The sequence below is a fragment of the Anas platyrhynchos genome, chromosome 4, assembly GCF_047663525.1.
Source record: "Anas platyrhynchos isolate ZD024472 breed Pekin duck chromosome 4, IASCAAS_PekinDuck_T2T, whole genome shotgun sequence".
NCBI lineage: Eukaryota > Metazoa > Chordata > Aves > Anseriformes > Anatidae > Anas > Anas platyrhynchos.
The window spans coordinates 72,637,501-72,665,256 of NC_092590.1; the positions used below are offsets into that span (position 1 = coordinate 72,637,501).

Here is a 27,756-nt window from a genome sequence, read left to right on the forward strand (position 1 = left end):
CTCTGGGAAGCCTGGCTTTATCTCCCAGTTTCTGATGGTGAATTCATTGATCAGGGAATTCATTCTCCCAATGCCTCTGGTTGAAGGATGTGCTGTCAGTGGCTAAAGTGACGTATCCTATGGAAATGTAATGGACGGCCCTCTGCAGGGCATGCCTTCAAAGGAATTATCTTTGATTAAGGGGGCTGTTGGCCTTATAAGTCCCTGATTAAAGGCTGCTCATGTTCATACTAAATGTTTATACTGCTGCTCCTCTGCAGCTTCCTGACCTTTCCACTGTATCCTAACGATCTTTTAAGCCCACTTCTTGGTCTTACCGCATCTTTTTCCCCTTTTCTTTAACCTAGAGTACCAAAATATAGAACAGCCCCCTCAGAGTCCTTTGCATTAAAAGCTTTGCAGAACAGTGTATAAAAACCTCTATGCATGTACATACAAAGCCACCACAGAGAAGAGCTGTAAAGATTCAGACCTTTATGCTCTTCCCCTTCCCCTCTGTGATAAGTATTAAGTGCTGCAGGTAGTTTGGGTTGTAGAATAAAATAATTTGTTGCAAATACTTAAACCCCAATAATTTTGCACCAAGCCACCAGTGCTCAGCCCCTTGGTGGTCCACGCTGCACCCAAAAGCCCCTCACGTTGCAGCAGCTGTGGTTCCCCCTTCAATTCGTAGGTAGCACATTGGGAATAGTCACTCAAGTTTTAAGACCTTTCACATCAACCTGCCTCCCTCCTTATTTTATTAGCCTTACTCTACACAAATTCTGTGCCAGCCAACTCAAAGGGGACACCGACTGGTACCTACAAGCGAGCCCATGGGGAGCACTCAGGGAACAAGGAACCTCTGTGCTGGGACATCCAGTGGGCACCTGGAGGTACAAGGATGCAGATCCCCAAAAGTTCGGGCTACTTACGGAGGGTATCCAAGGAGTTCATGTGGGAACTCGAGTTTTAGAAATCACCTTGGATTCAGAACTGAATGTAGCTCAAATTAAAAAGAAAAAAAAATCTTCCATGCATGAGTTAGAGAGGAAACAACACAAATGTCATTTAATTTACATGACAAAGTGCTGCCATTATTTCAGTATGACAGAATGCCACTAAGGGCAATTTCTGAAAATTATTTAAACAATGTAATGAGTTAAATGTCAGCATTAGCTAATTATGTTTATGCTAATTGTTAATTAGCCCCATAATGGAGACAGTCTTAATTAACAATAGTTATGTGTGTGTATATGTGTGTGTGAAAGAGTGCATGTTGAGAGAGGCTGCAAAAAAAATGTTGTAAGTAATTTAATTTCCTGTAATCATAAGTATTTCATTTCAGACATTAACGAGAATTTTTCAATATACTTTAGAAAAGATGTGATTAACTTACAATGTATCTGTAAGCAACCCTTTCTGTACAACATCTGTTCTGTCACAATAATTGCAATTTTTTTTTAAAACAACTGTGAATCTTGGAAAGCTGTACCTCTCCCTATTTTGCCACAGATTTCTTTTGTGACAGAGAAAAACACACACTTTAGAAATATAGGCAGGGTTATGACAGGGAATCTCAGGCTAAAGAAGATAATTAATTTCCAAGATAGCAGGAAATGCTTGTTATATTTATCAGAGGAAAAGCTGTTAATAGATTGATACTCACATCTGTGCATAAAATTAACACTTTTATTACAACAATGTCCTATGATGTGGTCCAATTCTAATGATTCAATGGCCTAAATTTAAAAAACAATAACTAATTTAAAAAAATGTTTAAAAAATGTAAGTTTTGGCTTAAAGGGGATAGTTCAACCCACCCCTGTCCTGCAAGCACTTGGGAACATTTTAAAGGTTTTGCTGGGCTGAGACTTCCATCCCCAGCCTCTCAGTCCAGTCTTAGAGTATGTCAAACTCTGCGAAGGCTGTGTGTGTGTGTGTGTGTGTGTGTGCGCGCGCGCGCACGCGCATGCATGTGCACATTTCTACTCCATAGGCCACAGTGCCAATTACTGGCCCCTAACTTAAAGATGGCAGTGCTTCTTTCAATTCTGAGTTAATTTAGAGTTGAATGGAAAGTCATCAATTTGTTGGGCCAAACTCTGCTCTGATAACCAGCACACAAATCCACCAAACCCAGCAGAGCTGCTGAGGTGTAACTGAGAAGAGCGTTTGTCCCAGAGTGTGCTTCTTAAATACAATTAAATATCTAATTTAATTCCTTTCATGCTGCTGTTAAAAATACCAGGGCTTTGATTTAAGTTACACCACCACTAAATATAGACACAGCAAATAATTCTGTGGCTTGCCAAAAACTAACAGTGGGCTATTAGTGGCATTCCAGGTCTTAAGGGACAAGAGAGCCTCTAGGAGTAGCACTGGTACCTACAGATACTCTCCCTGCATACTGCAAGCCTGTGGTTTTGAATGGCCTTATGAGGTCAGTGGCTGCTGCATTGGTCCTTGAATGGAGAGATAAAGCCCTTTCTGATCTCTGTAGTGGTTTTTGTGGGGGAAAGTCTTCTCACACAGCCCTGAAGCACATGCCAAGTGTCCTTGAAACCAGTACAGGACCCAGAAAGTCTGTGGATCTCAGGAGAGTTCGTAGAGACAAGGTCATCTACATAGATGATCCATTTCTATGGCCTTGGCTCTCTGTGACTCTCTTTTCCTTCCTTGCATCCAGCACCAATAAATTCTTGTAAAACTTGGCCTCTAGGTATTCAAGAAGATATATTTACAGATGAGCATGTGGTAAAGCTGGGAGAAAAAAAATAGTAAAATTTCCTCTCCAACACATGAATTTGCTATTGACTGCTTTGATGCCTGTAATCTGTGAATGAGAACGTGAACAAATCTCCTACTTCTAACAGGCTTAATTAGTACCTGAAAAATTATCGTTGCCTTAGAAATGCAATTTTGAACTTTAGTTCTGCCACAGTTATGCAGTAATGAATATAAATGCAAATGATTGAACATAGAAACCTCCAAAATACCTTTGTAGTTAGCTAAATGTAAAATAAAAGCAGCTTTCAGACTCCAATACATCAGTTCATAATTATGTTCAGAAAAATAAACAACAAGCATCAATTAATTCTACAATGGTTACATAAAAGAAGTCAGACCTTATAATTTCACAGTCTTTCTACTTTTTAGCCTTCACACCAACAGTGGAAGTTATAACTTTGTGCACAAACTTGACCTTTGTCCAGACAAACTTCAACTTCATCCTTTCTCCAACAGAAACCTGCAGACTGACCCATTCCAAGGGGAGAATGATGACAGCATTCTCTCCTTCTATGTGAATTAAAAAATTCTGTTCAGGGATGGTATATTTCAACTTTGCAAGACCTGGGTAGCAGAAGACAGCTCACATTGATACTGTTCTGAAAACCAGTTCATTGGCAGTGAGCAACCTTCATCAACAGAGAAATTGGTGCTTCCCTTACCTGCACAATATCTGTCCTTCAACACATCCATTAGCCTATGCATCAGTTTACTGATCAGCTGAAAATCCTGGTACTCAGCTTTTATTTTTATTGTTTTTTTACACTTCCAGGCCTTTCTGCAGTTCTGGAACAGAGAGAACTCTTTAAAACTCAGTCTTCAAAGGCATCTAGTTACCTTGTGGATGGCCAACTCCCTTTGAGATTCAGATATTTAAGTATAGTCAAGAATTGGGACCTTAATGGCTTTATTGTAGAAATTTTGCCTGTGTTAGGACTGAAGACCATGCCGTCTGTTCAGTTACTCAACCAATTTATTCTAGTAAAGCTCCATTATGGTGCCTATAGCTGTTCTGATTTCTGACCCCTTGGGATCCGGTCCTTAACTTTATTGAGCACTTAAGGTGCTCAGATGAAGGATGCTAGCTGAATTTAAATTCTTGTTGTTTAAAATATGTCACGATTACACAGTCTGCTGTTTATAAACTAAACACAACTGCAAACAAGGAAATAAGGGCACATCTCAGTCCCTCCCTCTCTGCCCTGTATCGTGACATCTAGATGCTACAGGACATGCCATTTGTCAGACTTTGGCTGTGACTGGCAGGGGAGCAGACACCCATAATGGACTTGCTCTGCTCCCAGAATTTCACCAAGAGTTACTGAGTAAATGCAATGTGCCTGCTCCAGCCCTGCCAGGCTGCTATTGTGGACACCAGGACCTCATCCCCATGTTGCTACAGAGCAAGGGAGAAGAAGCAGTGAAGTTATGCCTATGGCAGTTGTGGTGAAATTGCAAAGTAGGCTTCTAAGAAGTGGAAGCCATGTGTCTGACTCACAGCAAAGGAGAAATGGGGTCTGGCTTTGAGGGGGGATCTCAGGGCCAGCAGCCATCCCCAGTGCTCCATACTAAAGGCAAAACCTGCCTTTAGCACACAGCCCACACATCACAGGGCAAGCAGTTCCCATTTGAGCCAAATGATTAAGGCAGCACATGGACAAATGAAGCAAAATAATCCAAATTGGGAAATAAAAAAGTAAGATAATACAACATGCGCTATCCTCACCAAAAGTCAGCACATGCCACTGGTATCCAACCACTCTCAGTTTTGGCCAGAAAAGCCATGAATTGCTGCTCTCCCTGTGGGGTCTGACAGAGATTTTTATTGCTAGGCAGCTCTATTGCTCCTTGCAGGGGAACACCTTGCTTTAGGAAGCCAGTGAGCCGAGGATATGCTGGTTCAGAGGGTGATGAGCCTTTTCTGGGACATGGCCAGAAGTTTTGAAGAAGCCCACCACACACTGGGTCAATGGAGCAGCACGTGGGCCAGTAGCCTACCACACAGGGCTGTGGAGTCTTGTGGGTTTAGTACCTGTGGAGTCACTCCCAGAGGTGAGGATATTCAGAGTTCATGAGGGCACACCCTGGAAGGCAAGGTAGGGGTAGAAATTGCTTTCTTCCCCTCTGTAGGGCATCCCTCCAGCAGAGGCCCAGACATTATGGGCAGTGCAAGAAGTCAGCTTTGAGGGCAGCAAAGATGTAGCTGAAGCATCCACACTGAGCCAAGAAAGAAGTCTAGGACCCAAATCTCTTTGTTGGGACCTAAGTTCCTACGATGGGTCACCCCAGCATGACCTGCAGGCCACATGCAGAAAGGCCCAGGCTAGGGCACTAAATAAACTCAAAACTCACCCATTCCTGCCCAAGGCCATGCCTGAGCATGGATTTGAGTGCAACTGTGTGGTGGTGGGTGATGCAGGACAACATATTTACAGACTGTTGGTAATGCAGGACACCACAGTGTTTACCTGGGAGTGTCATCGTACCCGCTGCAGGTGCTGCAGGAACATAGAGGATCCCCACTTACACCCGCACACGCCAAGTGGTTTCTTCTATTCCAACAGTAAAAGTTAGCCACAACTCAAGGAACCTGGGGCAGATAGGAGGAATTGGTCTTAATTAGCTAAACAGGTGATATGTGCTATTGCTCCACATTTATGTGGTTAACAGAACATATGTCCAAGGAAACAATTTTGTTGTCGCTTCCTTTGTATGTTAGTTTCCAAACAAGTTTGTTATTGTTTTATTAAGGTGGTGAATTCCCTGACTGATGGCTGCATTCACACAATGACCTTGTCATTGTTTCCTCAAGTACTTGTAATTGTTACAGTGGAGAACACTGGGCTTTAATTATCTGTGCTAAAAACTCATACACTCTGGTTACACTCTGCTGATTGTGTTGGATACACTACGATATTTATTTGCCAAAGAGGGAAAAATGGCAACGGCAAGTCAGTCTAAGGACTCTCACAAGAGAAAGTAATGGTGGATATTACAGGTTCCTAAAATACTGTAATAGCATATAGTAATTCAAGCAAGCCTGGTAATCAGTTGATGCTTGGGTTCGGTACAGATTACCTGCTATTATATCAGGCAGTCTCTCAATCTTGAGAAAATATCCGTTAAGGTATAAACATTTAAGCGAAAGAGGTACAGAATGTAAATACCATGGATTGGCAAACGGCCTGTGCTGCAGAAGCATCATAACTTCTTCCCCCTATTTGAATGTAATGTATTCACTTCACACACCCAGCCAGTGGTAAGCATTACAAGGCTTCAATTGCCATGCATGCTCATTATAAATAATTTAATTCAGACAGCCTTTCTATGAAGTTCAGTCCCCATGAGGATTTCTCACCAGCAGCCCAAGCCCAAAGTTCTGAACCAAAGCCTGACAGTGACTACCAGGGGGGCAAGACAAAGGGCACCACCACAAACCACATCTCAAAGACACCAAAAACATATAAAAATAAAATAAAATAAATAACTTATAAAACTTATTAAAAAAAAAAATAAAGCCAGATAGTACATAGAGAAAATGATGTTATATACAATCTGCCATTAAAGTACAGCTATGAAATATTTCCCCCACATCTCTGTAAGAAGAGATCACTTAGAAAATAAGCAGCTTTTGCATTTGGGAGTCCCTGAGTCCAAAATGTCCAATGACTTTGACAAGGTACACATTTTGCCCGTGCTGTGTTTTTTCAGATACAGTAATATACATGTAAATAAGAAGAGGATACCAACTGGACATTTTATAGGAAATGCTCTCATCTATGGCATTCCTTCTTCCTTTTGGACTAAGATATTTCATGTTTTTTTGTTCTCGAGAAATGGCAGAAGACCCATCTGTTTTCACTGGCTTTGAGATGAGAAAAATGGCAAAGATTATTTCTCCAAAGGACAGTCTGGTAGTTTTACAGGTACAAGACATGGTTAGTAAGTAGAGTTGAAGGAAAACTGTCAGGTGCCAAAGACCCCTTTAATCTAATGAATCAAAACCAAACCAAACCAGAACCACCAGCTGCAACTGAAGCTCAATAAATAAATAAAAAATAAATAAAAAACTAGAAATAAGGCTTATTTCCCTCCTTACCTTCCAGTAAGGACATTACATGTGTAGTCACACCGTAATATTACTGATGCTCTTACTTATAATTTTAATAAAACTCTGAAGTCTGCTTTTGCCATGTTCTGCTGCTTTTCCTCACAGTTGGTAGTGTTTCCCTCTATAAGCAGCCCAATTGATTTCACAGAGCAAAAGAAAGGTGGTCTCTTCTGGTCTTACTTAAAATGCAGAGAGACATTACAGACTAACGTAATGGCAAGCGCTATAGAGATGTTGTATTTGAACAGGAACCATGCACCAGGCTTTGGAGGAATGTAAGTCCTGTTTGGGTTTCATTACTGAGTTCATTTCTGGCCTAATTCTTGCATACTGATTCTTCTATCACTAGAAGGTCTTTTTCAAGTTCATCTCCCAAATGCAAGTATATACATGTATATAAAAATATTATTGCTTATAATGTAAACATAATATTTTAACCAAAATATTTTACAAGCCCATTTTAAAGTGCATTGCTCCTTAATTAAGTCAGTTAAACTTGCATATTTCTACTAGGAATGACTTATGAGCCATCATTTCAGCATTGCAATACAGAGAAGTGTTTGACATACAAAAGCACTGATGGCAAAGTGACTTCATAGTTAATTCATTTCAGCTCACAAAACACACATTCAATACTGAGAAATGATTTTGGAGTAATTTCATTTGTTATTAAGTTTAGCAGAATGTAGCAGTATTAAATAAAGTGCATATATTAAAGCCATTTTTTTTTCATTTTAATTATTTCAGTTAAACTGAGAATGCTTTACACTGTGAACTGAACAAAGCCACAGCGAGATACTTGGTATCAAACTCTGCCCTACAGCCCATGGAAAGATGCTGCTTTCACTTTGCACACCTGCTTACAGCAGCCTGTCACCCCTGAGTCCAGAAAGGAAAGAATAGCTGAAAGTTATTTAAAATGAAAAATGGGCAAAGTCATTGCCAGTGTACACACTTCAGAGTGGTCTGTATATTTCTACTAATGTGACAGACACTTAAATGAAAGAAGTGAATTCACAGCTACAATAAAACAGTGGCCAGGTCTCCCTTACTCTTATTTTATTTCTAGCAACAGTAATAAAAAGGCTGTTTATTGAGCTTTTCTCCTCTTTTTCTTTACCTCTTTTTCACGATCAAACAGCAACGTTATTTATGAGAAAGTAAAATAATCTATTTTATTAAAATCTTGTTCCTGTGGTCCTACAGTAAATGGTGGCAAGATTTGACATATTAACACATGCTGATGACAACATTTTCTTATTTTATAAATGCCTGGATTCACTTAAAGGGCTGAGGTTTTACTTGGGCATTACGGAAAATTCAGCCAAGAATGAAAAGTAAATCTGGGGAATTGCCGTAATCACTGAACACATGGTAAGGATAACAAGGCTATGCTAGTTAGCTTAAAATACCCATGAAAACCAAAACACTAACAGAATAAATAAGCCATATGCCTATGCATGGGATGTGGGTTTACCATTGTTTCTGTATTCTTGTGAGCCCATGCAAACAGTTTCTGCATTGCCTCTTCTCTACAAAGCCCATCCTGTTTTCAAATCTCTTTCTTAAGGAGGGGTGCTCTGCAGACATTTGCAGAGTCAGTTCAGCAGATGCTGCCTACCTCCTTATTCCCCTGGGCAAGTTCCTCAGCTGGACCACAAGGTCTGGCTGGGTCCAGCACATCCTGACACAGGTCTAGATCTTGCTTCTCTTGCTCATCTGTGAATTCCCATTAACCTGACTTGGTTCTTACATGAATCAGCCATGTAGAATTTGACCCAGTTCTACCACAGCCCTCTTCATTTAATCCTTCTGCAGAAAGTGTCACCTCAGATATTTGTTTCAATAAAGTTATTGATTTCATATCTTCACTGCTTTTGCTACAGTATTTTAGGTCAGGAGGTCATGTGGCCCTGCCTCATCCAATAGCTGTCTGGTCGATAGCTTAGAAAACCTCAGTATTGACTGCTGGAAGAATGATCATGCAAAGAAATGGACCCGACATCAGTCAAACAGATTGTGTTTGGCAACCCAAGGGGGTACAAAGTGAACATATACTGATAACTGGGTCAGCCTAATAAAGATACACGTGTCACCAGTTTTAAAGCAATTGATTCTCTTAAAAATGAAATGAAGATGTGGCTGAAACAATCTTTGGGACTGAACCAGTGTCCATTAAAACCAAGATCCCTCTCAGTTTCACTGAAACTTAGAATCAGACTGTAAGAATACGTAAGTGGATGAGCTAAGAGGCATATGTGTCTGATGCAAACCCATTATCTTGATGTTGCAGTTTGGAAATAAAAGTGGATTAAAAGCAAAAAGAAAATGTCAGAACCACCAATTTCAGTAGAGCTTCTGCCCTTCATTCCATCTCCCAAAAGAAGCCAGGAAAGTGTTATGTGCATTTCTGTGTTTGATCAGCAGATATAATCAGGAACCTAGACTGATATTTCTGCTTGAAAAGGCAGAAGAAAAAGGTTTGTTATCACCTGCATGATTTCCTCTTTGTGTCTTAGATCCTAAGAAGTCCAAGACAGGTGGATAAGAAATGCCCTATGGAAACATTTTCCTCTATGCAGTAATTAAAGTGCCAGCCCAGACAACTAACATAGAGCATACAACTTTTGGCAGCAGAATTAAAAGACAAAATTAGTAATCTGGTAACTCTTTCCAAACCTCATCTATGCTTCATAATCATTTTGATCTATTTCTTAAGCAAAGTTTGAAATAACAGCTAGATTCTGGAAGGCAGGAGTTTTGTTCCCATTGCCAGTTCCACCACAGGTACAGATTATTCTAATTGCTTGTATCTGTCATCATTTCAATAGCCAGAAAATAGGAGTCACAACAGTCATGAGAAAAAAACATTGTTACACACAAACCTCTGCACCATGGGAGGCTTAGGTTGAATATCAGGAAGAATTTCTTCATGGAAAGGGTGGTTACACATTGAAATACGCTGCTCAGGGAAGTGGTGGAGTTGCCACCTCTGGTGGTATTTATGAGATGTGTGGATGTAATGCTTAGCGACATGGTTTAGTAATGGACTTGGAAGTGTTAGGTTGATGGTTGAACTTGATGACCATAAGGACCTAAATGATTCTAAGAGTTATGACTTTTTCTTCTTCATTTTATGATATCTTACTAAAGGAATGCTACATGTACAGCTGTTCTTACATTCCTGTCATCCAATGGTAAAAACACCGGAGGAAATGATGCTTTCTATGAATAAATGTTATGCTTGATCAAAGGCTCCAGGCCTGACACACAACTCTGCTTGGTAGACAGTGATACCTTTTACAGAATGATGCTATTTTCAGAGCAAAGTCCAGTACACCTTGATTATAAATAGTTGAGGAGCTAGGGTTTTTTTTTAATTTCTGCAATAACTGCAATTGTTATACTGGCTGACACTTGTTTTTAATGTCCTGGGTATTGATACTTGGCTACAAAGGACAATAAATATTATCCTTTTAACTAAACATTTATATATATATATATAGGGACAGGGCAATGTTCTTTGCTGTCACTTTTAAGTCTTTATCTGCAAATGCCTTCCCCACCTCTCCCTAATCTTCACAAACCGATGTCCCAATGACATCAAAAAGAGTGAACTTCCAAACACAACCATACTAGCAGACAGTGACTTACCGTACACTATGATCACAGAATCACAGAATTTCTAGGTTGGAAGAGACCTCAAGATCATCGAGTCCAACCTCTAACCTAACACTAACAGTCCCCACTAAACCATATCCCTAAGCTCTACATCTAAACGTCTTTTGAAGACTTCCAGGGATGGTGACTCCACCACCTCCCTGGGCAGCCCGTTCCAGTGCCTAACAACCCTTTCAGTAAAGAAATTCTTCCTAACATCTAACCTAAAACTCCCCTGGCGTAACTTTAGCCCATTCCCCCTCGTCCTGTCACCAGGCACATGGGAGAAAATATGATATTTTCCTTCACATTTAAGCTTCCCAACAGATGGAGTTCAAACCTTCTCTTTCTGTAGAATTGGCTCTGCAGTTACCTTGCATCACTCATGTACCTCCCCAGATTTCCCTGCAAATACCCATCAGCCTACATTGCTTGAGTCTGTTACAACAAGCAAACAATCTGCTTGATGAATACTCCAATTGTTAAGTTAAATAATTCTGAAATTATAAATCAATCTGATTTGGAATTGAAAGAGCAAGGCCTGCCTGAGGATCCAAATTTTCATGTCATAAACAGCTAAAATGGGAGTCCCAACAGCCTGTAACTTGGATCTGGCTTCCTAATGCCTAAATTAAGAAACATTGACCTCTAGCACCAAAGCATGTAGCATTTCTGTTGCTTCTTTTTGTTGTAATTTTTTGCATCCATTGTAAGTGCAGAGAAAATGGTTGCAAAAAGTTCTAGTTGGATAGCAGAGTGTATCTACTTTGTTTGATATGAACAAGAAGATATCCTTTCAATCTGCATTCAGGCAGCTGAAAAAATTGCCTTCCCTCCTCCCCAGTCTGGAACTGAATAGTGAATTACCACACCTCAGCTGAGGCCATAGTAATAAGTAACTGCATGCTAAGCATACCTTAAAATACTCCAACCTCGTTACAGAAGCACAATGAGCAGTGTCTTCAGTATGCTTGCTTGAGTATACAGGAAGTTTCAGAGTACTGACAAGCCTGGGATTTCAACAAGGTTTTGCGATAAAGCATCAGGCAATTTTGCATTAGATTCCCTCCTGGTGTAAATCACCTGATGGAGCTGGTCTAATTTGCACCAGTTTGTAGAGCTGACCCTTTGACTTAACTCTCCAGATTAGATCTAAAAGGATAATCTTTTTATTCTCAGTGTGTCTCATATCTCTATCACCTTCATTTCTAAATGCCTAAATAAAAAAAATCATGATAGAGGAGGATTATGCAGCCATCTGAGATTGTCTTTGACAAGTCTGATTCATAACTATATATGCAGCATGTGTGCCTCCACCGTCCCCTCTAAATCCAATTCATCACAAAAAGCATGGCGGGGATTTCACTGAAGTTCTGTGACGGAGACAGACATTTGGGATGTAGTTGAAGCTGGTCAGGCTCAAAGAATGGGGATGTGACTAGGGGATGTGACTATAGGAACAGCTAAGCACCTTTTTCTGAGCTCAGCATCTCAGCAACTGAGGTAGCCCAGAGCAGCTTGTCAATATGTGCAGCATTCATTGAATTCACCAGGTTTATTCTACTGAACAACTGAGCTAATAAGGGTGGAGTTTGAGCTTCTTGATTTGCTCCTGAACTAAAAACCTTGCAGTTCTCAGTTCTACCTCTCTCCTCCTGCCCCACAAACACACACACACACACACACACACACGTGCATTTCCCCAGCTGTATTTGAAAATCATGCAATCATCAACAAGAGCTGGCAATATTTAAACTAGTCCATCACAGCTGAAAAGTTCTGTAAATATTGTTAACCTTTTGTTTAAATATGAAGAGTAAACCATTTTAATTTCCTATTAATTTACTCCTTTGCATATAAAAACAACAAAAGAAACAACCTTTTTCTCCCTCCCTGCCTAGTGGGAGAGGAAACTTCTTTTGCTCAGAGCATTGCTCTTGCCTGAGAAGGTGCTGTGAGCAGTGCCCCCAAGAGCTTTATCTCCTGTGCCCATCCAGCACCTTCTCAGGTTTGCCTTCAATCAGCACCTTGTTGCCTTACAGCTGGCCTCGGTTAGGCACTGGCTGGGCAAAAGAAGGAAATAATAGTAATGGATGCAAGGAGATGCAGGGCAATATCAGCTTATTTCTGGTATCTTCTGCAGGCTCTGCTTTGGGCTTCCATTAACAACAGAGAATAGTTAGGGAAGGACTGAATCCTACTGAACTATAACAGTTTCCCAGTAAGATCTCTGCCATTGCAAGCTTTTATTTTAATACTTCTGTGGTTTCCAGATCCAAACAAGGACTGTCTTATAAGTACAGAGCTGAGAAAAATATGACCAGGAGAGGTCTATTGAAAATGATGAAATTAAGATGTTACTGGGGAAAAGAAAGGATTAATACCCTGGCTAATCTAAGCATAACTAGAAAATGTGTTTTTCATCATTCCGTATGAGAGGATGTTGTTCAGCATACCCTCCTGTAACTAATAAGGGTAGAACTAATATGATAAATAATACACCCCTGGAAAAAGGATTATTGTAACAGTAGAAGGAGCGATTTTTATAATCGATGTAAAATAGGTAAAGCCTTGAGTGTCACACCTAGAATATTGGTTAGTAACGCTGAGCAAGAAGAGGGTTTATAATTCACAGGGTCTGGCTTGAAGTTCATATGCAGAGAAGGGAATAAAACCATTTTATGTGCTTGATAGATGCAACATACATGAATGCTTTAAGATAGATAAACAGATGTATTTACATACATGCATTACTATTTGGTTAGTATTTATACTTTCACAAGTGTGTTTGTGTACATTCCTTATAAAAATAGGTAGGTACCTATAGCAAGAAGTATCCAGACATACATATATATATATATATAACATATTTATAGACAGGGTTATATACACTCACACGCATGTGCTAGTAGTGCATGTATGCAAGTGTATGTCTCACATGGCTGTACAACCAGGGCACTGCAAAGGCTGTTCAGATGCCACAGCCAACACCAGAAGCTGGACCTGCAAGGAGAGGTGTAGCAGCAGTTGTAGGGATGGCTGAACTCCACGAATATCTGAAGAGTGCCCGCATCCCAATAATAAAAGAAGGCTGAGTTGCTGTGAGGTTTATTTGTTTGGGTTCATTTTGCTTCTTTGGGCTTTTGTTTTCTGTTTTTGCATGAAGTCCTTAATACAGATCAAATATATAAATATATTTTTTCATTCTCTCACTTCCCAGACATCACGTCACCTTAGCGAGAGCCAGGCCTGTGTGGCCAGCGATGGGTACCAGCATAAAGGAGCAGGGGGAGATGCTCTCGGGGGCAGCCCCTGTGCCTGGGCGCTGAGGAGAGCAGAGGTGCGTGCACTGAGCCTGCACCAGCCCTTCCTTCTCCTTCCCTCTCTCTATCTGAAGTCTGTTGTATATTTGTTCCTTCACGGCTCCTCGTCCTTAGATTAGATTTCTCCTTTCTCATTACCAACCTTAATAGACCCTTCAGACCTCATTCCAGCCCCAGATATTATCTGACCCGTATAATTAATTAATTATAGCCCAAATATTATAGATTATTAAAAATAGCATAACTAATAGTGTAATATCTCAAGCTGTCGACTTTAATAGTCAACATTGTCTTGGTCTCTCTTATCAGGCTGGGACACCCGGTGAGAATATTGATTTCTGGTAATTTTAACCATCATCTGCCATCCTGATGGGTAATTGTCAGATTTTCACCAGAGTCAGAGCTCATTTGAAATCGTTAAACCGTCGGCAAGGCTCACAGTTGATCTTAATGTTTCCTTTTTCTCCCCCTTCAATATGTTTCAGCAACAGAGAGGAAAATAAATAGAAAGAGAAAGAGAAGGAGAGAGAGAGAGAGCGCTGCCTGCGTGCCAGCCATCTGATTTCTCTTTTATTTTTTCCTCCACGCACACGGCCCCCGTGGATGCAGCGTGTGCCCCCTCCACCACCCTTTCCACCCTCGATGACCCTTTCGTTAGGACTAGCAATAACAGCGATACGAAAATAAACGAGATGTTTGTCCCCGCAGCGCCCCTGTGTCCTGAGGGGGGGGCTTTGCAAACGGGACGGCCCCATTGCAGCTGCAGTCCCCAGCCTGGGGAGGGGGGGACAGAAATGGGGAAGCCGTCCCTGCAGGGCTGTCCCCCATTCCCGGGGATGCTTCTCACTGGTTTTCCGGACCGTGTCGGGGGCTGAGTCTGCAGGTCCTGGCTTTTGGCACCCTTGTCGTCCCCCCCTCGCCTTGCCCAGCATCCCGGTGGGCGGCCGGGGATGCTGTGGGCGGCGCGCCTCCAGCCTCTTGCGGGTCGCTTTTCCGCGATGTGCGTGAAAAAGCGATCTCCCGGCCGGGATAAGTGACAGCGAGGCACTTTATTAGTGTTTTATATAAACTCCCGGCTGCTGGGAGATAAGCGCCTAAACCTGGGGGGGGGGATGATGGGCTGTTTAAATGGGGATACGCAGAGATGAGGCTTGAAGGGCGACGAGGGACCGCGGGTGCTGCCGCCCCCCTCCCTGCGGGGTGATACCCCGGGGGGGTGACACCCGGGGACTGTCCCATCCCATCCCATCCCATCCTGTGCCATCCCATCCCAGCAGCACCCAGCACCCACCTCCTGCCGCCCCCCGGGCTGCCCCCGGGCTGCCGGGAGCTGAAAGGGAGCTGGCGAGAGAGAAGGGAACTGTTTAATAGATCCTCCGAGGATTCCCCTAGAGCATTATTTAAACTTCTAATTATGATTCATGTGTGTGATAATATTAATTTAATAATCAAGGAGCTGTGCAGGAAGCATTAACCTCAATTAAGCTCATTACTACCCTAACCTGGAATCCCCAGGGCTTTTAAATCTTCTACTATGAGGACCTGACACTGCATTGATAGAGGGCGAGATCTGCTTCAGAATCTTTTATTTTTTTTTCCCCCTTAAATCATTTGCCTTCGTGGGTAGAGTTAATTAATTCCCCGACTTGAGCTCGGAGGGGGGGGTTCCCTCGGGGAGGGCCGGGCACCCCGGGGTGACTGCTGGCCCCGGGATGGGGACCAAGGCAGGATGAGACCGAGAGCCTTGTGCGGGGTAGGTCTTGTAGCCCTGGGAATAATAATAATAATAATAATAATAATAATAATAATAATAATAATAATAATAATAATAATAATAATAATAATAATAATAATAATAATAATAATAATAATAATAATAATAATGCAAAAACAACAATAATGATGATGGTGATGCTTCTGCTGATGGTGGTGATGATGATGATGGTGATGATTTGGAAGGAACCCGCTCAGAGCAGGACGGGATGGGTTTTGGAGCCCGGCCGCATTTGGGAATAAAAGGAGGGAGAAGAGCAGCCTGCAGGACCCGCCGGGACCTCGGAGGCTCGGTGCAGCCACCGGAGTGACCTTCCCGGCTGCTAAATTGGTGCACGGCGGCGATAAATGCCCGTAATTACCCGGAGTGAGTTCCACGCTCCCCAGGGACGGGGAGGGAGGGATGGAGAGCAAATAAAAAAAAAAAAAATCAAGGAAGAAAAAAAATTAAAAAAAAAGAAAAAGAAAAAGGATCGCTTGCTCTGGAGTTTGCTGAAATCTGATTTGAAATTCGGTGCTAACTGATGAAGCCCGAGGAGAAAAACCGAGCTCGGCTCCGAGCCCCGGCATCCCGGAGCGCCCTGAGCCGGAGGCCTCGGCTCTGGAGGCTGCCAGGGGCTGGGGAGCAGCGGGGAGAGCCGGGGCAGCTCGGTCCCAGCAGGGTGCTGGGCTCGTCTGGAGCCGGGAACGAGGTGCTCAGCATCCTCCCTTACGGGGCCAAGGGGGGAGAGCCCTCTGCGGGTCCTCCCCGCAAAAAAGAGGCCTCGGAGGCGGCCTCCCCGGAGGAGTCCGTGGCCTCTGCAGGGCGGAGGAGCTGCTCCGGCCAGCGGTGCCTCGGGGCCGTGGAAATATCACCTCCCCGCAGGTATAATTCAGCCTAAGTACAGAGATAACCATCGCTGAGGCGGGGAGGGAGGCTTGTCAAGCCGCCAGGGCGTTCGGCGACTTTCTGTGATTTATTTCGGAGAAGGGAACGGCTCCGTGGGAGCCTTGCCTCGAAGTGCGCGGGGGTCCGGGGCCAAAATTTGGGGCTCCCCACCTCTGGATGGCCTCCCTGCTGCCTCCAAAGGGAGGCTGTTGCTCGTTTTTCCGGCAAGAGATGGAAAGAAAGGGCTGCCTTCCCTCGGAGAGAGCCGGGACCGCTCACCCGGGCCGAGCACGGGAGAGATATTGCATGTCACAACTCATCTAGGGCCCCGGAATCAGCGCTAACTTTCTGGTGAACAGATAACCAGAGATGGCAGATGGATGGAGATTGCACAAATGAGCCTCTAATTGACAATCAATTGTGATTAGGAGCAATAGAACATCTTTATAACACTCGATTTAAGCCGCCACCAAACAAAAGCGCCGGGCGGGCCGGGGCCCCGTCGGGAAGGGGTCCTTCATTTGTGGGGTTTGCACCCCCAAGGGGGGCACATCGGAAAGGGGGTGCAGGGTGTGGGGTGGCCCCCCGCGGCTGTGGCTTCTTCTCCTGCAAGCACCGAGGGCGATGCGGGAATTTGGGTTCATTTACCCACCCGGGATTCCGTCCCCGTGGGGATTGTCCCTGCCGGGCCACCGGGAGGGAAGGTTTAATCGCAATTAAGATAAAAATCTGCTGAGGTCTACCGACCCCAGAGATAAGAAATATCCCCACTGCCCCCCACCCTCCAAAATAATAATAATAATAATTTAAAAAAAAGTACAAATGCAGGTGACTTCGGCAGCATATCTGATGAAGACAAGCCCTTGGCATCTACCTAACCCACCGTCTCCTTTTCTTAAATAATATCCCAGATCTGCGGGCAGAAGCACTGGGAGGAAAAATTATCCGAAACAAGAGAGCCGGTGGGAGACACGGCCGGAGGAGGAGGAGAGAAAGAGGAGCTGCAAACAAACAAACCACCAAAGGAGCCCACAAACAAACCGGCAGACGTGTGGACACGCAGATTAAAACTTGGCTCTGGCTGGATGTTCGCGGCAGCCCCGCCGGTAAGGTCAGGAAAAGGGGGAGAGGTAATTACCTACACATGATCAGAGATTATACATACCATTTCAAGCCAGGAGGTGATTTATAATTTAAAGATAAAGCATAATAAAGTCATAAAAGGGAAAGGACACTGTTGTGGTGTCTGATTAAAATCTAAGGGCTGCTGTATAATATATGAGCGGGGGCTGTTGTGGGCTCCCGCTCAGCGGGACTCCCCTGGGCCCAGCCCGCTGATGGACTAATCATGTCCAAGCCCTACCAAAATTACAAGCTGATTGTTTTACCCATTATTTCTCCCAACTTTTAATTTCTGCTTTCTAAAGGATCATTGCCCGCGGTAATTGCAAAGGACCTGTCCTTGTATGTGTCACCAGCCTCAAAGACAAAAAAAAATCTAATTTTCCTTTTATGCTTTCTCTATTTTCCTTAACACCCCCCCCCCTTTTTTTTTCCTTTTTTTTTTTTTTTTTTTTTTTTCCTAGCAGCTAATTCACACTGAGTAGCGAGTGGAGCGTCCAAAACAAGAATGAAATTGATATGATCGAAGCACACCCGGCTACAACACGCAGGGGAAGGAAATTAGGTAGGAGAAGAAATTCGCCTTTTGCAATTCGCAGCTAATTCGTATTCCCATTGCTTCATTTTCCGTAATTAAACCTCTTTTAATAAGAGAGGGATTTTCTTTTTGCTTTCTGGAAGTGGAACTTAGCTCTGGCTGTGGCTTTCCTCCTACAGGGAGGGAGCACACCTTTTCTCCCGGTTACTCGGAATTTATCGATCGCCTTGCTTTGCCTTGCGCCGTTTTAACATATTAATTTTCTCCCCGCGGTTTCCTGACACTTACATTTGATGTTTAATTTTAATTAATTAGCTAAAGGAGAGAGAGAGGGAGGGGAGCGTGTGAGGGTGCGTGTCCGCGAACACAAGCCCTGCTCCAGCCGCTAAACCATAATTTTCTCCTTTTGTTCTAATTTAATAAAAGCAGCAGGGAAGAGAAACAGGTGCTGGGGGCTGACACCTCGGACCCCCCCGCCCCCCACGCACACACAATCCCCTTTGATCACCTAACTTCCCTGCCAGGGATGGAAGCCCTCAAGTTCTCATTTCGCCCCTATAATATCTTCTTGATATTGATCCCGCAATTATTTAAAAGAAAGCGTCATCTCCTCCCACTTCGCCAAATAAGGCTATTTAGATGCTTTCCAGATGAGTGGAGGTGTGCTGAAACAGAGCTGACAGCGAAGTATATCACGGCCAGCACCATCCTTCATTCGCTCTCTCCCTCTGCCCCCCTTTCTCCCCCCCCCCCCCGGCGCACACTTTCACCGTGCCTCTCTCTCTCTCTCCCAGCGATGAAGATTGCAGACTATTACGGGCGAGGGATTAATTTGTAGCCAATTACGAGCCGGTGCTAAATATGAATGCATAAATAAGAGCCAGCCTTGCCTCCGTGTGTGTGCAGCAGGAGGAGGAGGAGGAGGGAGGGAAGGAGAGAAGGGGGGGGGCTGGAGTGCCTGGGCAGCCCGGTGAGGATGATGAGAAGGAAGAAGGAGCAGCAGAGCGGAGGCTCGGAGCCCAGCATCACCTTGTGAGTCCCGGCCTCCCCGGCTGGCCTCGGAGCAGCCCCGGGGAGCTGCCGGAGCGGGGCCGGGGAGGAGTTTCCAGCTCAACTTCGCCGGAGGAAGGAGGAGGAGGAGGTGGGGGGGGGGGGAGGAAAAAAAAAAATAGAGGAGGGGAAGGGGGGGTGGGGGGGAGAAGTTGCAACCGAGAGGGGCTCTGCAAAGAGTCATGAACGTGAGCAGAGACAAGGTGGGTGACATCTCCATCCCGGCAGCGGCAGCCGCGGCGGTGACAGCCCCCGCAGCCTCGCTTGGCATCGGCGGGGAGCCCTGCGGCTTGCCCGGGGAAGGCATGGAGAGCCACGGGGAGCAGCGGCTGTCGGCCGGCGGCGAGCTGCCCCTCTACTCCTGCCCTGGAAATAGGGACAGGCAAGGGGACGGGCAGAGCAACACCCCCGGACAAGAGGGGGCAGCGGGCGCCCTGCCCGCCGTGCACAGAACCACCTCTTTCTCCGTGCTCGACATCCTGGACCCTAACAAATTCAACAGCAAGAGGAGGCAGTGCGGGGGCTTGTACAAATCGGGGGGAGCCCAGTTCCCGCTGGGGGCGGAGGATAAGCCCGAGGACTCAGGGACGGAGCTGGCCGAGCAAAAAGCTCTCGCCGAAGATTTCGACGCGTGCAAGAAGTCCGCCGAGCTCATCAGTAAGTAGCTGAGGGTACCCCGAGCCCCTCGGGATGGGGGGGTAAAGTGAGCCTGGGGAAGGGGCTGGCATGCTTTTAGGGACCCCTTTTCCTCCTTGGGAGCTTGGGGAGGGACACAGTAGGGCCGTGGGAGCAGCCGGACCGGCCCCGGGGAAACCGGGCCAGGGCCCGGGGATGGGACAAGGGACCGCATCCCACTCCTGCGGTCCCAAACCCTCCTGCACCCTGCTCCCACAGCCCCCCTGACCCTCTCCCGAGGCATTTATGACTTTTCTCCATGTTCTTCGCAGCCTTCAAAGCCGCTCTCCCCTTCCTCCTTCCCCCCTCCTCCGCGCGTTGCTCTGGGCGACAGATTCAATTTTCTCTCTCCCCTTGGCTTTTTTAGGACAAATCAGACTAATTGTGACAAAATGCTGGTTATCTCTGGAAAAACAATTAAATTCCTTCGATTACATTTAAGGTAAAATGTGCTTAGCAGCGTAAAGAGGCTGGATAATGGGGGAAATCGCCCCAGAGTGGCATGTAGGACTGCCTGGATCGATATCCTATTATCGAATTGTGCATATCTCTTTCAAGCACCTTGCAAACTCTTCCCTAACATCTAAATTATAGGGTCAAAATTCGGATAATTACTCGATTAAAACCTATTACACTTATTAGGGCTCGCTATTGATCGGGAATTGCATTCGACCCAAGCTCGAGATTGCTTTTTTCTTTCTTGGGTCCAAAATATCCGAACTTTCTCACCTCTAAACACCGCGACTCTGGGGACAGCGGAGCCCTCCCGGGAAAAGCCAGCCCCCAGGAGAAATAGCTGGGGCTGCTCCGTGCCCCGAGAGGGAGAAGGAGCTGGCGAGGGGCCGAGGATAAACTTCTCGCAAGGGGGAAAATAATTTCTCTGTCTCTGGGGCGGGAGAGGGAGGACTCTGCTCTCCCCGATCCCGAAAAAGCGTAACTCTTTCATTTAAAATCAAGCAGGAAAAAAAGGGCTGAAATCTCCTCCAGCCCGAGCCTCGTGAAATGTAGAAGTTTTAAATTTCTAAAGCAAAAGCAGGAGCGGAGCGCTAATAGAATTCAAGAGAGATTTTTAAAAGTGGTCTCTACCTGGGGTAATTATTTGTCTAAACCCATCCGGCTTCTGTCATACTAAATAGATCTGTGCGATCAGAAAGACTGACGAGGTCAGCCTATCGCTAATCTTGCACTTTTATCTCCAGACAAGGAGAGAAATGCAACTCTATCGCTTCTCTACACCCAAATATATTTGGAGCCATCAGCAAGCAGCGCTCCGCGCACTGACAACTTTCCCAGGCGCTTCGCATGCTTCGGCCCTTCAGCCCTGACATTTAATTTCATGTAAAGCGGCAGCAGTCCCGAAGAGACCTGTGACTGCCCGAAAATCACGAAACTTAATGTCCCCATCGTAATTAACGCTAGTTCAATCGGTGCTTTAATTTAGAAGTGTTTCGAAAAGTAGCTCCGGCCGGCAAAATGCCAACACCCCGAAATGGGAAGGCTTTCTGGCAAAAGGAGAGCGAAATCAGTGATTGTCACAGGTCGCTCGTAAAACTAAGTGATAATAAGAAGTTAAAACTCCGTATTTAATTAGTATTCAATATCTTCCGTATACAAAATCGCACCTTCAATGTCAATCTCCATCAGCAAATGTATTTGCAATACATTTTTCTGTTTCAAGAAAATTTTAGTAAGCTCTTAAATTAAGCCACGGCTGCGATTTCCTACAGTTTATCGGGGGGAAAAAAAATAAACTCAAAAAATTAAACTGTTTTAACATCACCCGCACGTTCCCTGTTCGCTAGGGCGCTGGCGCTGCGCTCATCCTGGGTCCCGCAGAGTCATCTGCACGCACTTTTTATATATTGTTGTTGCAAAAAATTTTGCACAACAATTTATAACAAGTGCTACAGGTTGGGGATGCTCGTTTTCACGCGGTGTGTAGGATCGGGGAAAAGCTGATCCTATTCCCGGGTCCATGCGGTGGTGGTTGTGCGGGTTTTGTTTGCCGGTTTGAACAGCAAGCTGGAAAGATTGGATAAACTCGGGTCGTTAAGGGATATTTTGGGGTGAAGAGGATTATGATAAACTTCTCTGCCTCTTTTTCTCCTAGTGAGCCAGCCGTATCTGCTGTTAGCCCAAACCAGTTCCTCCAACAAAACACACTTTTTAAAAACACTCCTAATCTTATCTAGAGGCTGTCCGGCGTTAGGATGCGGACCAAGTTTGAGGTGCGATGGTTTGGGGAGTTTGGGGGGGGATTAAAACCAACAGAAGCGCACACGGGATGAGGGCGACAGACAAGCGGGTCGCTTGCTCTGCGCGTACCTCGGGTAACCACAACGAGCTTGGGGAGCTCCCGGAGCTGCGGGTGCGAGCAGAGAGAAGTTGGAGAGTGCCTGAGTCAGACGGGCCAAAAGGGCCGAGGTGATGGTCCTCTGCCCGAGGTGCCTCCGACCCCGGCCGGCACTTCGGGGGCAGGATGAGGAGAGCATTTCTTTGCCTGCCGGTTCCCCCCGAGGTCCAGAGGAGCCGCTTTTCTCGCCGACGCTGGGTTCTTGCCGGCTTCAACACGACAGAACCGTCAGGAGAAAGTCCAACAGGCTTAAATATCGGATAATTACCTTGTTCTCCGATGGAGACCCGTTAATTGGAGCGTCCTATAAACCCAAATAAATTAAATGCCCGTTAACTAGTTTCTACATCGCGCGAAATGAGTTTAATTAAGTTTGCATCTGCTCCGCTAATCAATACGAGCATTTACTCCACTTTAGCACTTCCACCTCGCGAAGTCGGGAGAGGTCAAGCCAGGGGGAGAAAGGGTTAAAAACGCCGGAGCCAAAAAAAGCCGTCGAGGCGGATATTTTTGTAGCTAAAAGCGTTAAAAAAAAAAAAAAAAAAAAAAAAAAAAAAAAAAACAAGCGATGTGCCACCTCCGGGGCCCGCTGTCAAACCGGCAGGGACCGGGGGGCTCCGGGCAGGTCGTGTGTTGTCCCCCCTCCCCGGTTCTTTCTGCAGGGGGAGGTCGGATGGGGTGTGTGTGTTTTGTGGGGCCACCTTTTGGGGCCAGCTCTTGAGCTGAGGGAGCTCCGAGCCTTGTCCCTTTACCCCTGGTGTAGGGTGAGGTGCCCAGGGGGAGCCGGGGGCCGTGCTGGTGGACTGCGGAGACCTAACCCTGCCTCGCCCCTTGTTTGCAGAGGAGGACGGCGAGCTCTACAAGGCCGAGGAGTGCGACCTGGACTGCAGCAGCAGCAGCCGGCCGAGCCGCAGCCCCGACAGCGAGCTGCAGGACGACGAGGAGCTGTGCGGCGAGGAGAGCAGCACCAGCACCACCACCACCAGCACCGCCACGGGCGGCAGCGCCTCGGCGGCTCCCGGAGAGCCCGAGCCGGGCCACCAACACCACCACCATCACCACCAGCAGCAGCAGCACGCCGAGGCCACCCCGCAGCCCCCTCCTCAACCCCAGCAGCCTCCTCCCTCGGCAGCGCCCGGCGGGGGGCAGCAGAGCCAGCAGCAGGCTAAGCCCAAGAGGAAGCGCACGGGCTCGGACTCCAAGTCGGGGAAGCCCCGACGGGCTCGGACAGCTTTCACCTACGAGCAGCTGGTGGCGCTGGAGAACAAGTTCAAGTCCACGCGGTACCTGTCGGTGTGCGAGCGCCTCAACCTGGCGCTCTCCCTCAGCCTCACCGAGACGCAGGTGAAGATCTGGTTCCAGAACCGCCGCACCAAGTGGAAGAAGCAGAACCCCGGCGCCGACACCAGCGCGCCCACCGGCGGCGGCGGGGCGGGCGGAGGAGCGGGGGGCGGCGGTTTAGGGGGCGGCCTCAGCCCCCTCAGCCACTCGCCGCCCATGGGCAACCCGCTCTCCATGCACGGGCCCGGCAGCTACGCCGGGCATCCCGCCGGGGGGCTGGTGTGCGCCGCCCAGCTGCCCTTCTTGCCCAGCCCCGCCGTCCTCTCGCCCTTCGTGCTGGGCTCGCAGACTTATGGCGCCCCCGCTTTCTACACCCCGCACCTATAAGCCCGCCGCAGTCCCCACGGAAACCCGCCTCAGGCGGCAGGGTGGGTGCGGGGAGGGGTTGTGGGGGTGCGAGGGGGAAGCTCCGAGGATGGGACGGGGCTGGCCGTGAGGGGACGGAGCCGCCGTGAGGGGACGGGGCTGCCGTGAGGGGAGCGGCTGTGAGGGGACGGAGCCGCCATGAGGCGACGGGGCCGCCGTGAGGGGACGGAGCGAGCGTGAGGGGACGATCAACGGTCAGCGGCCACCAACGGTCAACAACGGTCGCCAACGGTCAACAACGGTCGCCAACCGACGAGCTCCCAGCCCCTCCGGGCGGCTTCGTCGCCCACAACCATTTCTACGACCCGTTTTTATACTGGGCTTTGGGGTGAGGAGGGGAGAAAGCCTCCCTCCCCCCTGTACATAGCGGTAGATGTAAATCATCGTTACTTGTACATATATATATATATATATTTCCCCCACCCACGATGTCCCCCGTTGCTGTGTGTTTTTGTTTTTGTCTTTTATTATTTTTTTAAATCATTTTTATTTTCCCCCGGTCTGGCCACTCTTAAAAAAAAAAAAAAGACTTTAAAAAGCTTACGTACCCATTTGACTCTCAGGGTAAAACAGAGAACTATAGTCTTGTCCCTCGGCATTGTTGAGACAACAATGCGCCGTTTCCTTGCCTGATTTCACGATTTATTTGTTATTTATTATTATTTTTGCCCTCAAGCGCAGCCGCCCCCGGGGAGGGAGAGGGGGCGGCCACCGGCCCCCTCGGTCCCCTCGGGGTGGGCTTTTTTTCCCCCTCACGTCCCGCATTTCTGTATATTTCTGGTTGTTACAAAAGTTTTAACTTTATAACTAATGTATAAGGTGCGGGAGTAACGCTCGAAAGATGATACAGAAAGCACTTTGCTAAAAAAAGAACAAAAAACAAAACACTTAAACGCAATCAATAAACTTGAAGGAAACCGCGACTCTCCGTGGTGCTGTCTCGCTGATTTTCGGGAATTTGTCGGAAAAGTTCCCTCTGGAAAACGCCTGGCACAGGGGCATCTGGAGCGAGGTACCGCGTTAGGCTTTTGTTTTTCTTTTCGTTTACTCTGGAAGCACGCCGTGTGTTTCTGACACAGAAATAAACTTCATTCTTCTAGGGGAGAGGGCACATCCCTGCTTAGTTCCCGTGATTGCATTTTCTTAACTGCTTTTGCCAATCTTAACGCAATATTAAGATTTTTTTTCTTGTAGATAAACTTCTTTATTTCCGCAGACGGCGAGTCTGGTGTTTTGGATTTATGCACATTTAACAAAGCGGTTCTTCCCTTCAGTTCCCAGCGCTTTAAAAATAAAGCAATCTTTCCGCGGCACTTCCGCTGATTATTTGGAAACTGCTTTCACAACCTTCCACAATCCTTATTTTATTTTTTCCTTAATTGCAACGCAAACAAAAGGCTGACTGCTTTGCACACCAGCAACCCCCAGCCCGGCGGACCCCCCAGCTCCCGCCGAGGAGAAGCTCCCTGTTCCCATCTCTGCTTTGTTTCTTTCCCGTTTCTTTTGTTTTTCAGCCCAGAAACGTCGCTTTCCCGGGGTGATTTCACGAAACCGGCGTTTTCTCGAGTCATTTTAGCGGGCACGGGGATGGAGCAGCTGAACGCCTCTCTGGCCGGAGGCCCCGGCAGGCTGTGGGTATCCCCGCTCCCTTCCACCTCCCCTCCTTTAGGACCGTGCAAATGCCAGATGGCTCCCAGCAGACTCGTTTGCCTTTGCTTTAACAGATCTGAAGTGAATTTTCAGGGGGAATGCTACGAGTGCTGCTCAGAGCACGGCTTTCCGTGGCTTTTACCTGTAGGGAAAAAATCTGAACAGGGAAACGGATGCTTAGGATGCTCTTCTGTGCTGTAAAACTACCCTGTTGCTGCCCAGGTTTGAGCAAACACCATGAACATTCCTGCTCGTAGCTCATTTGGGGCATGACCCAGCTTCGTATCAAAGCCTGTCTACACACAGCGAACTCCCGGCAGAAAATATTCCAGCTCCAACAGGGGGATGCTCGGAGAGTTCAGCAGATGATTTTCCTGCTCAAGTCAGTTAGCGTCCTGCCAGCGAAACCTGTTCGTGTGAGTGTTACAGCTCACAGCTGTTGGATGAAGAAGGCAGCCTGAGATTCCTAGTCATTAAACTCGATTTAACAAGGCTTCTCATATTTTACAGCAGTGCTGAAAACAAACTCACAGATATCTTTCTCAGCGTAGTTTAGGAAGTTATTGATAATTCTTGCTTGAATGTCTCGCCAGCTGATCCTCTGCTTGCAGAAGTCAATAGGAGAACTGCAGAGCTTCAGCTGCAGCTCGTCTTCCCCTGCACTCGGACTGTGCAGCAGTGCTGAGCACACCGTGGGCTCGGTCTCAAGTCACAGGACGTTGCCCACATGCAGAGGGCATTTAGTGTGAGTATGAGCAGCACCAAAGAGTGAGCTCTCAGACGGTGCTCCCTGGACTACTGCCCTGTAACCAGGCTGTATGCTTGTCAGTGAGGCGCCTGATGGTATCAGCACTGGGCTGTTATTCCGAAATATCCCTGGTCTGAATGTACAGCAGCCAGTGCACTAAAGGTGCTCCCACCTGCCTGAATGTCCTAACTCCATCACCTTATGTCCCTGCCTCTGGCTCTCTAAAAGAATGGAACAAGCTGTAGGCTTGATTCAGCAATATGAGGTTATCACACCACAGGGATCCCCCTGAATAGTCATAAAAGGCCCCAAACCATGCTAACCCCTAGCAGAGACCCTAGTACAGCATGAGTACAATCTACTAACTGAAAGCAAGATGATTATTTCTCCAGGGCACAAGCAGCAGGTGGTTGCTGTGGTTCATTCTGTGAGTTTTTTTGTTTGTGTTTGTTTTTTGTTTTTTAATGACTTTATTATTCATTCATAAAACTTAGAGGATTCACAGGGCATTTGACAGAGCATTTGCTAGAGGACAAACTCTTCTGAGATACACCAGGTAACACACTCAGAGTTTGATTCAATGTTTTCAGTTGAAGCCTTTGGACTCTACCAAAAAAGACTTGGGATCATCAGCACATTTTTGAACTAATTCTCACAAAGTCAATGTTAAATCCAAGGGTGCAAGCCTATGTAGTGTAATCTTACCATTATCCACTGTGTTTATGATAGAATTAGATAGAAAAAGAAGGAAAATGGGTCCATTTTACTTTGTTCTGAATATTTTTAACTTATACTGAACAAATTTCAGTAGTTTATGCTTACTGAATAAATGGCAGTAAATCTTCTTACCATTAAAGGAACAGAAAAATCACATAAATGCAGGCAGATATGTTCCAATTGATTTGGAGATATTTGAAACTACTTTAAAATATTTTGTCTCATTGCTTACACAGAACAGTCCATATTAGTCCATATTATTCCAAATCATTGGAAAACAGCACTCTATATTCCACCCCCAAAAAACTGTTTTGGTGTTAATTGCAGGTTGGGCAGGATCTTCAGGTGGTTGTAGAGAGTTATGGTTTTAGGTGAATTTTTGGTTTATTTGTTTTTGTTTTCATACATATTGTAGACTTTTTGTTTTGGGCTGAATTCAGTCATATTTCACGTTTCTATTCTTATACTACGTAAGCAAAATGTTAAAAATAAAGTTTTGTCTTTAAGAACCTAAACCATTTCCTGAAAATACACCGTGTCTGCCCTATTGGCAAATATACTTATCTATGAACTCGTGTTACAGATATAAAGGAATGTTGCTCAAACATAGATGTATTTAATTGAAATAGTCATAGGAATGTCATTTTACAATGTCTGGACAGTTCTGGTGGAGGTTCTGCTTCACAGAGTAA

General features: G+C 46.0%; 1 protein-coding gene and 1 long non-coding RNA gene across 2 annotated transcripts in view; one reads left to right on the plus strand and one right to left on the minus strand.

Moving 5' to 3' along the window:
• The window catches only part of LOC140002514 (uncharacterized), a 25,493-nt gene extending 1,849 nt beyond the window's left edge, over nucleotides 1-23,644 (minus strand). The window contains exons 1-3 of the long non-coding RNA XR_011809277.1: nucleotides 23,530-23,644; nucleotides 5,238-5,359; nucleotides 3,432-3,555 (exon numbers count right to left, since the gene is read on the minus strand). This is a non-coding gene — a long non-coding RNA (uncharacterized lncRNA). The remainder of the gene's footprint in view (nucleotides 1-3,431; nucleotides 3,556-5,237; nucleotides 5,360-23,529) is intronic.
• Nucleotides 19,320-25,768, plus strand: NKX1-1 (NK1 homeobox 1). The gene is made up of 2 exons (XM_072037852.1): nucleotides 19,320-19,871; nucleotides 23,084-25,768. Exons 1-2 carry the CDS (start codon nucleotides 19,397-19,399, stop codon nucleotides 23,908-23,910), a joined length of 1,302 nt encoding a protein of 433 aa, XP_071893953.1. The 5' UTR covers nucleotides 19,320-19,396; the 3' UTR covers nucleotides 23,911-25,768.
• The last annotated feature ends 1,988 nt before the right edge of the window (nucleotides 25,769-27,756 follow it).

What these genes read in the sequence shown, in the direction of transcription:
- NKX1-1 (XM_072037852.1), top strand. Translation starts at nt 19,397, where the DNA reads ATGAACGTGAGCAGAGACAAGGTGGGTGACATCTCCATCCCGGCAGCG. An exon ending in GAAGTCCGCCGAGCTCATCA is followed by an intron (nt 19,872 to 23,083) that starts GTAAGTAGCTGA and finishes CCTTGTTTGCAG; the next exon opens with AGGAGGACGGCGAGCTCTAC.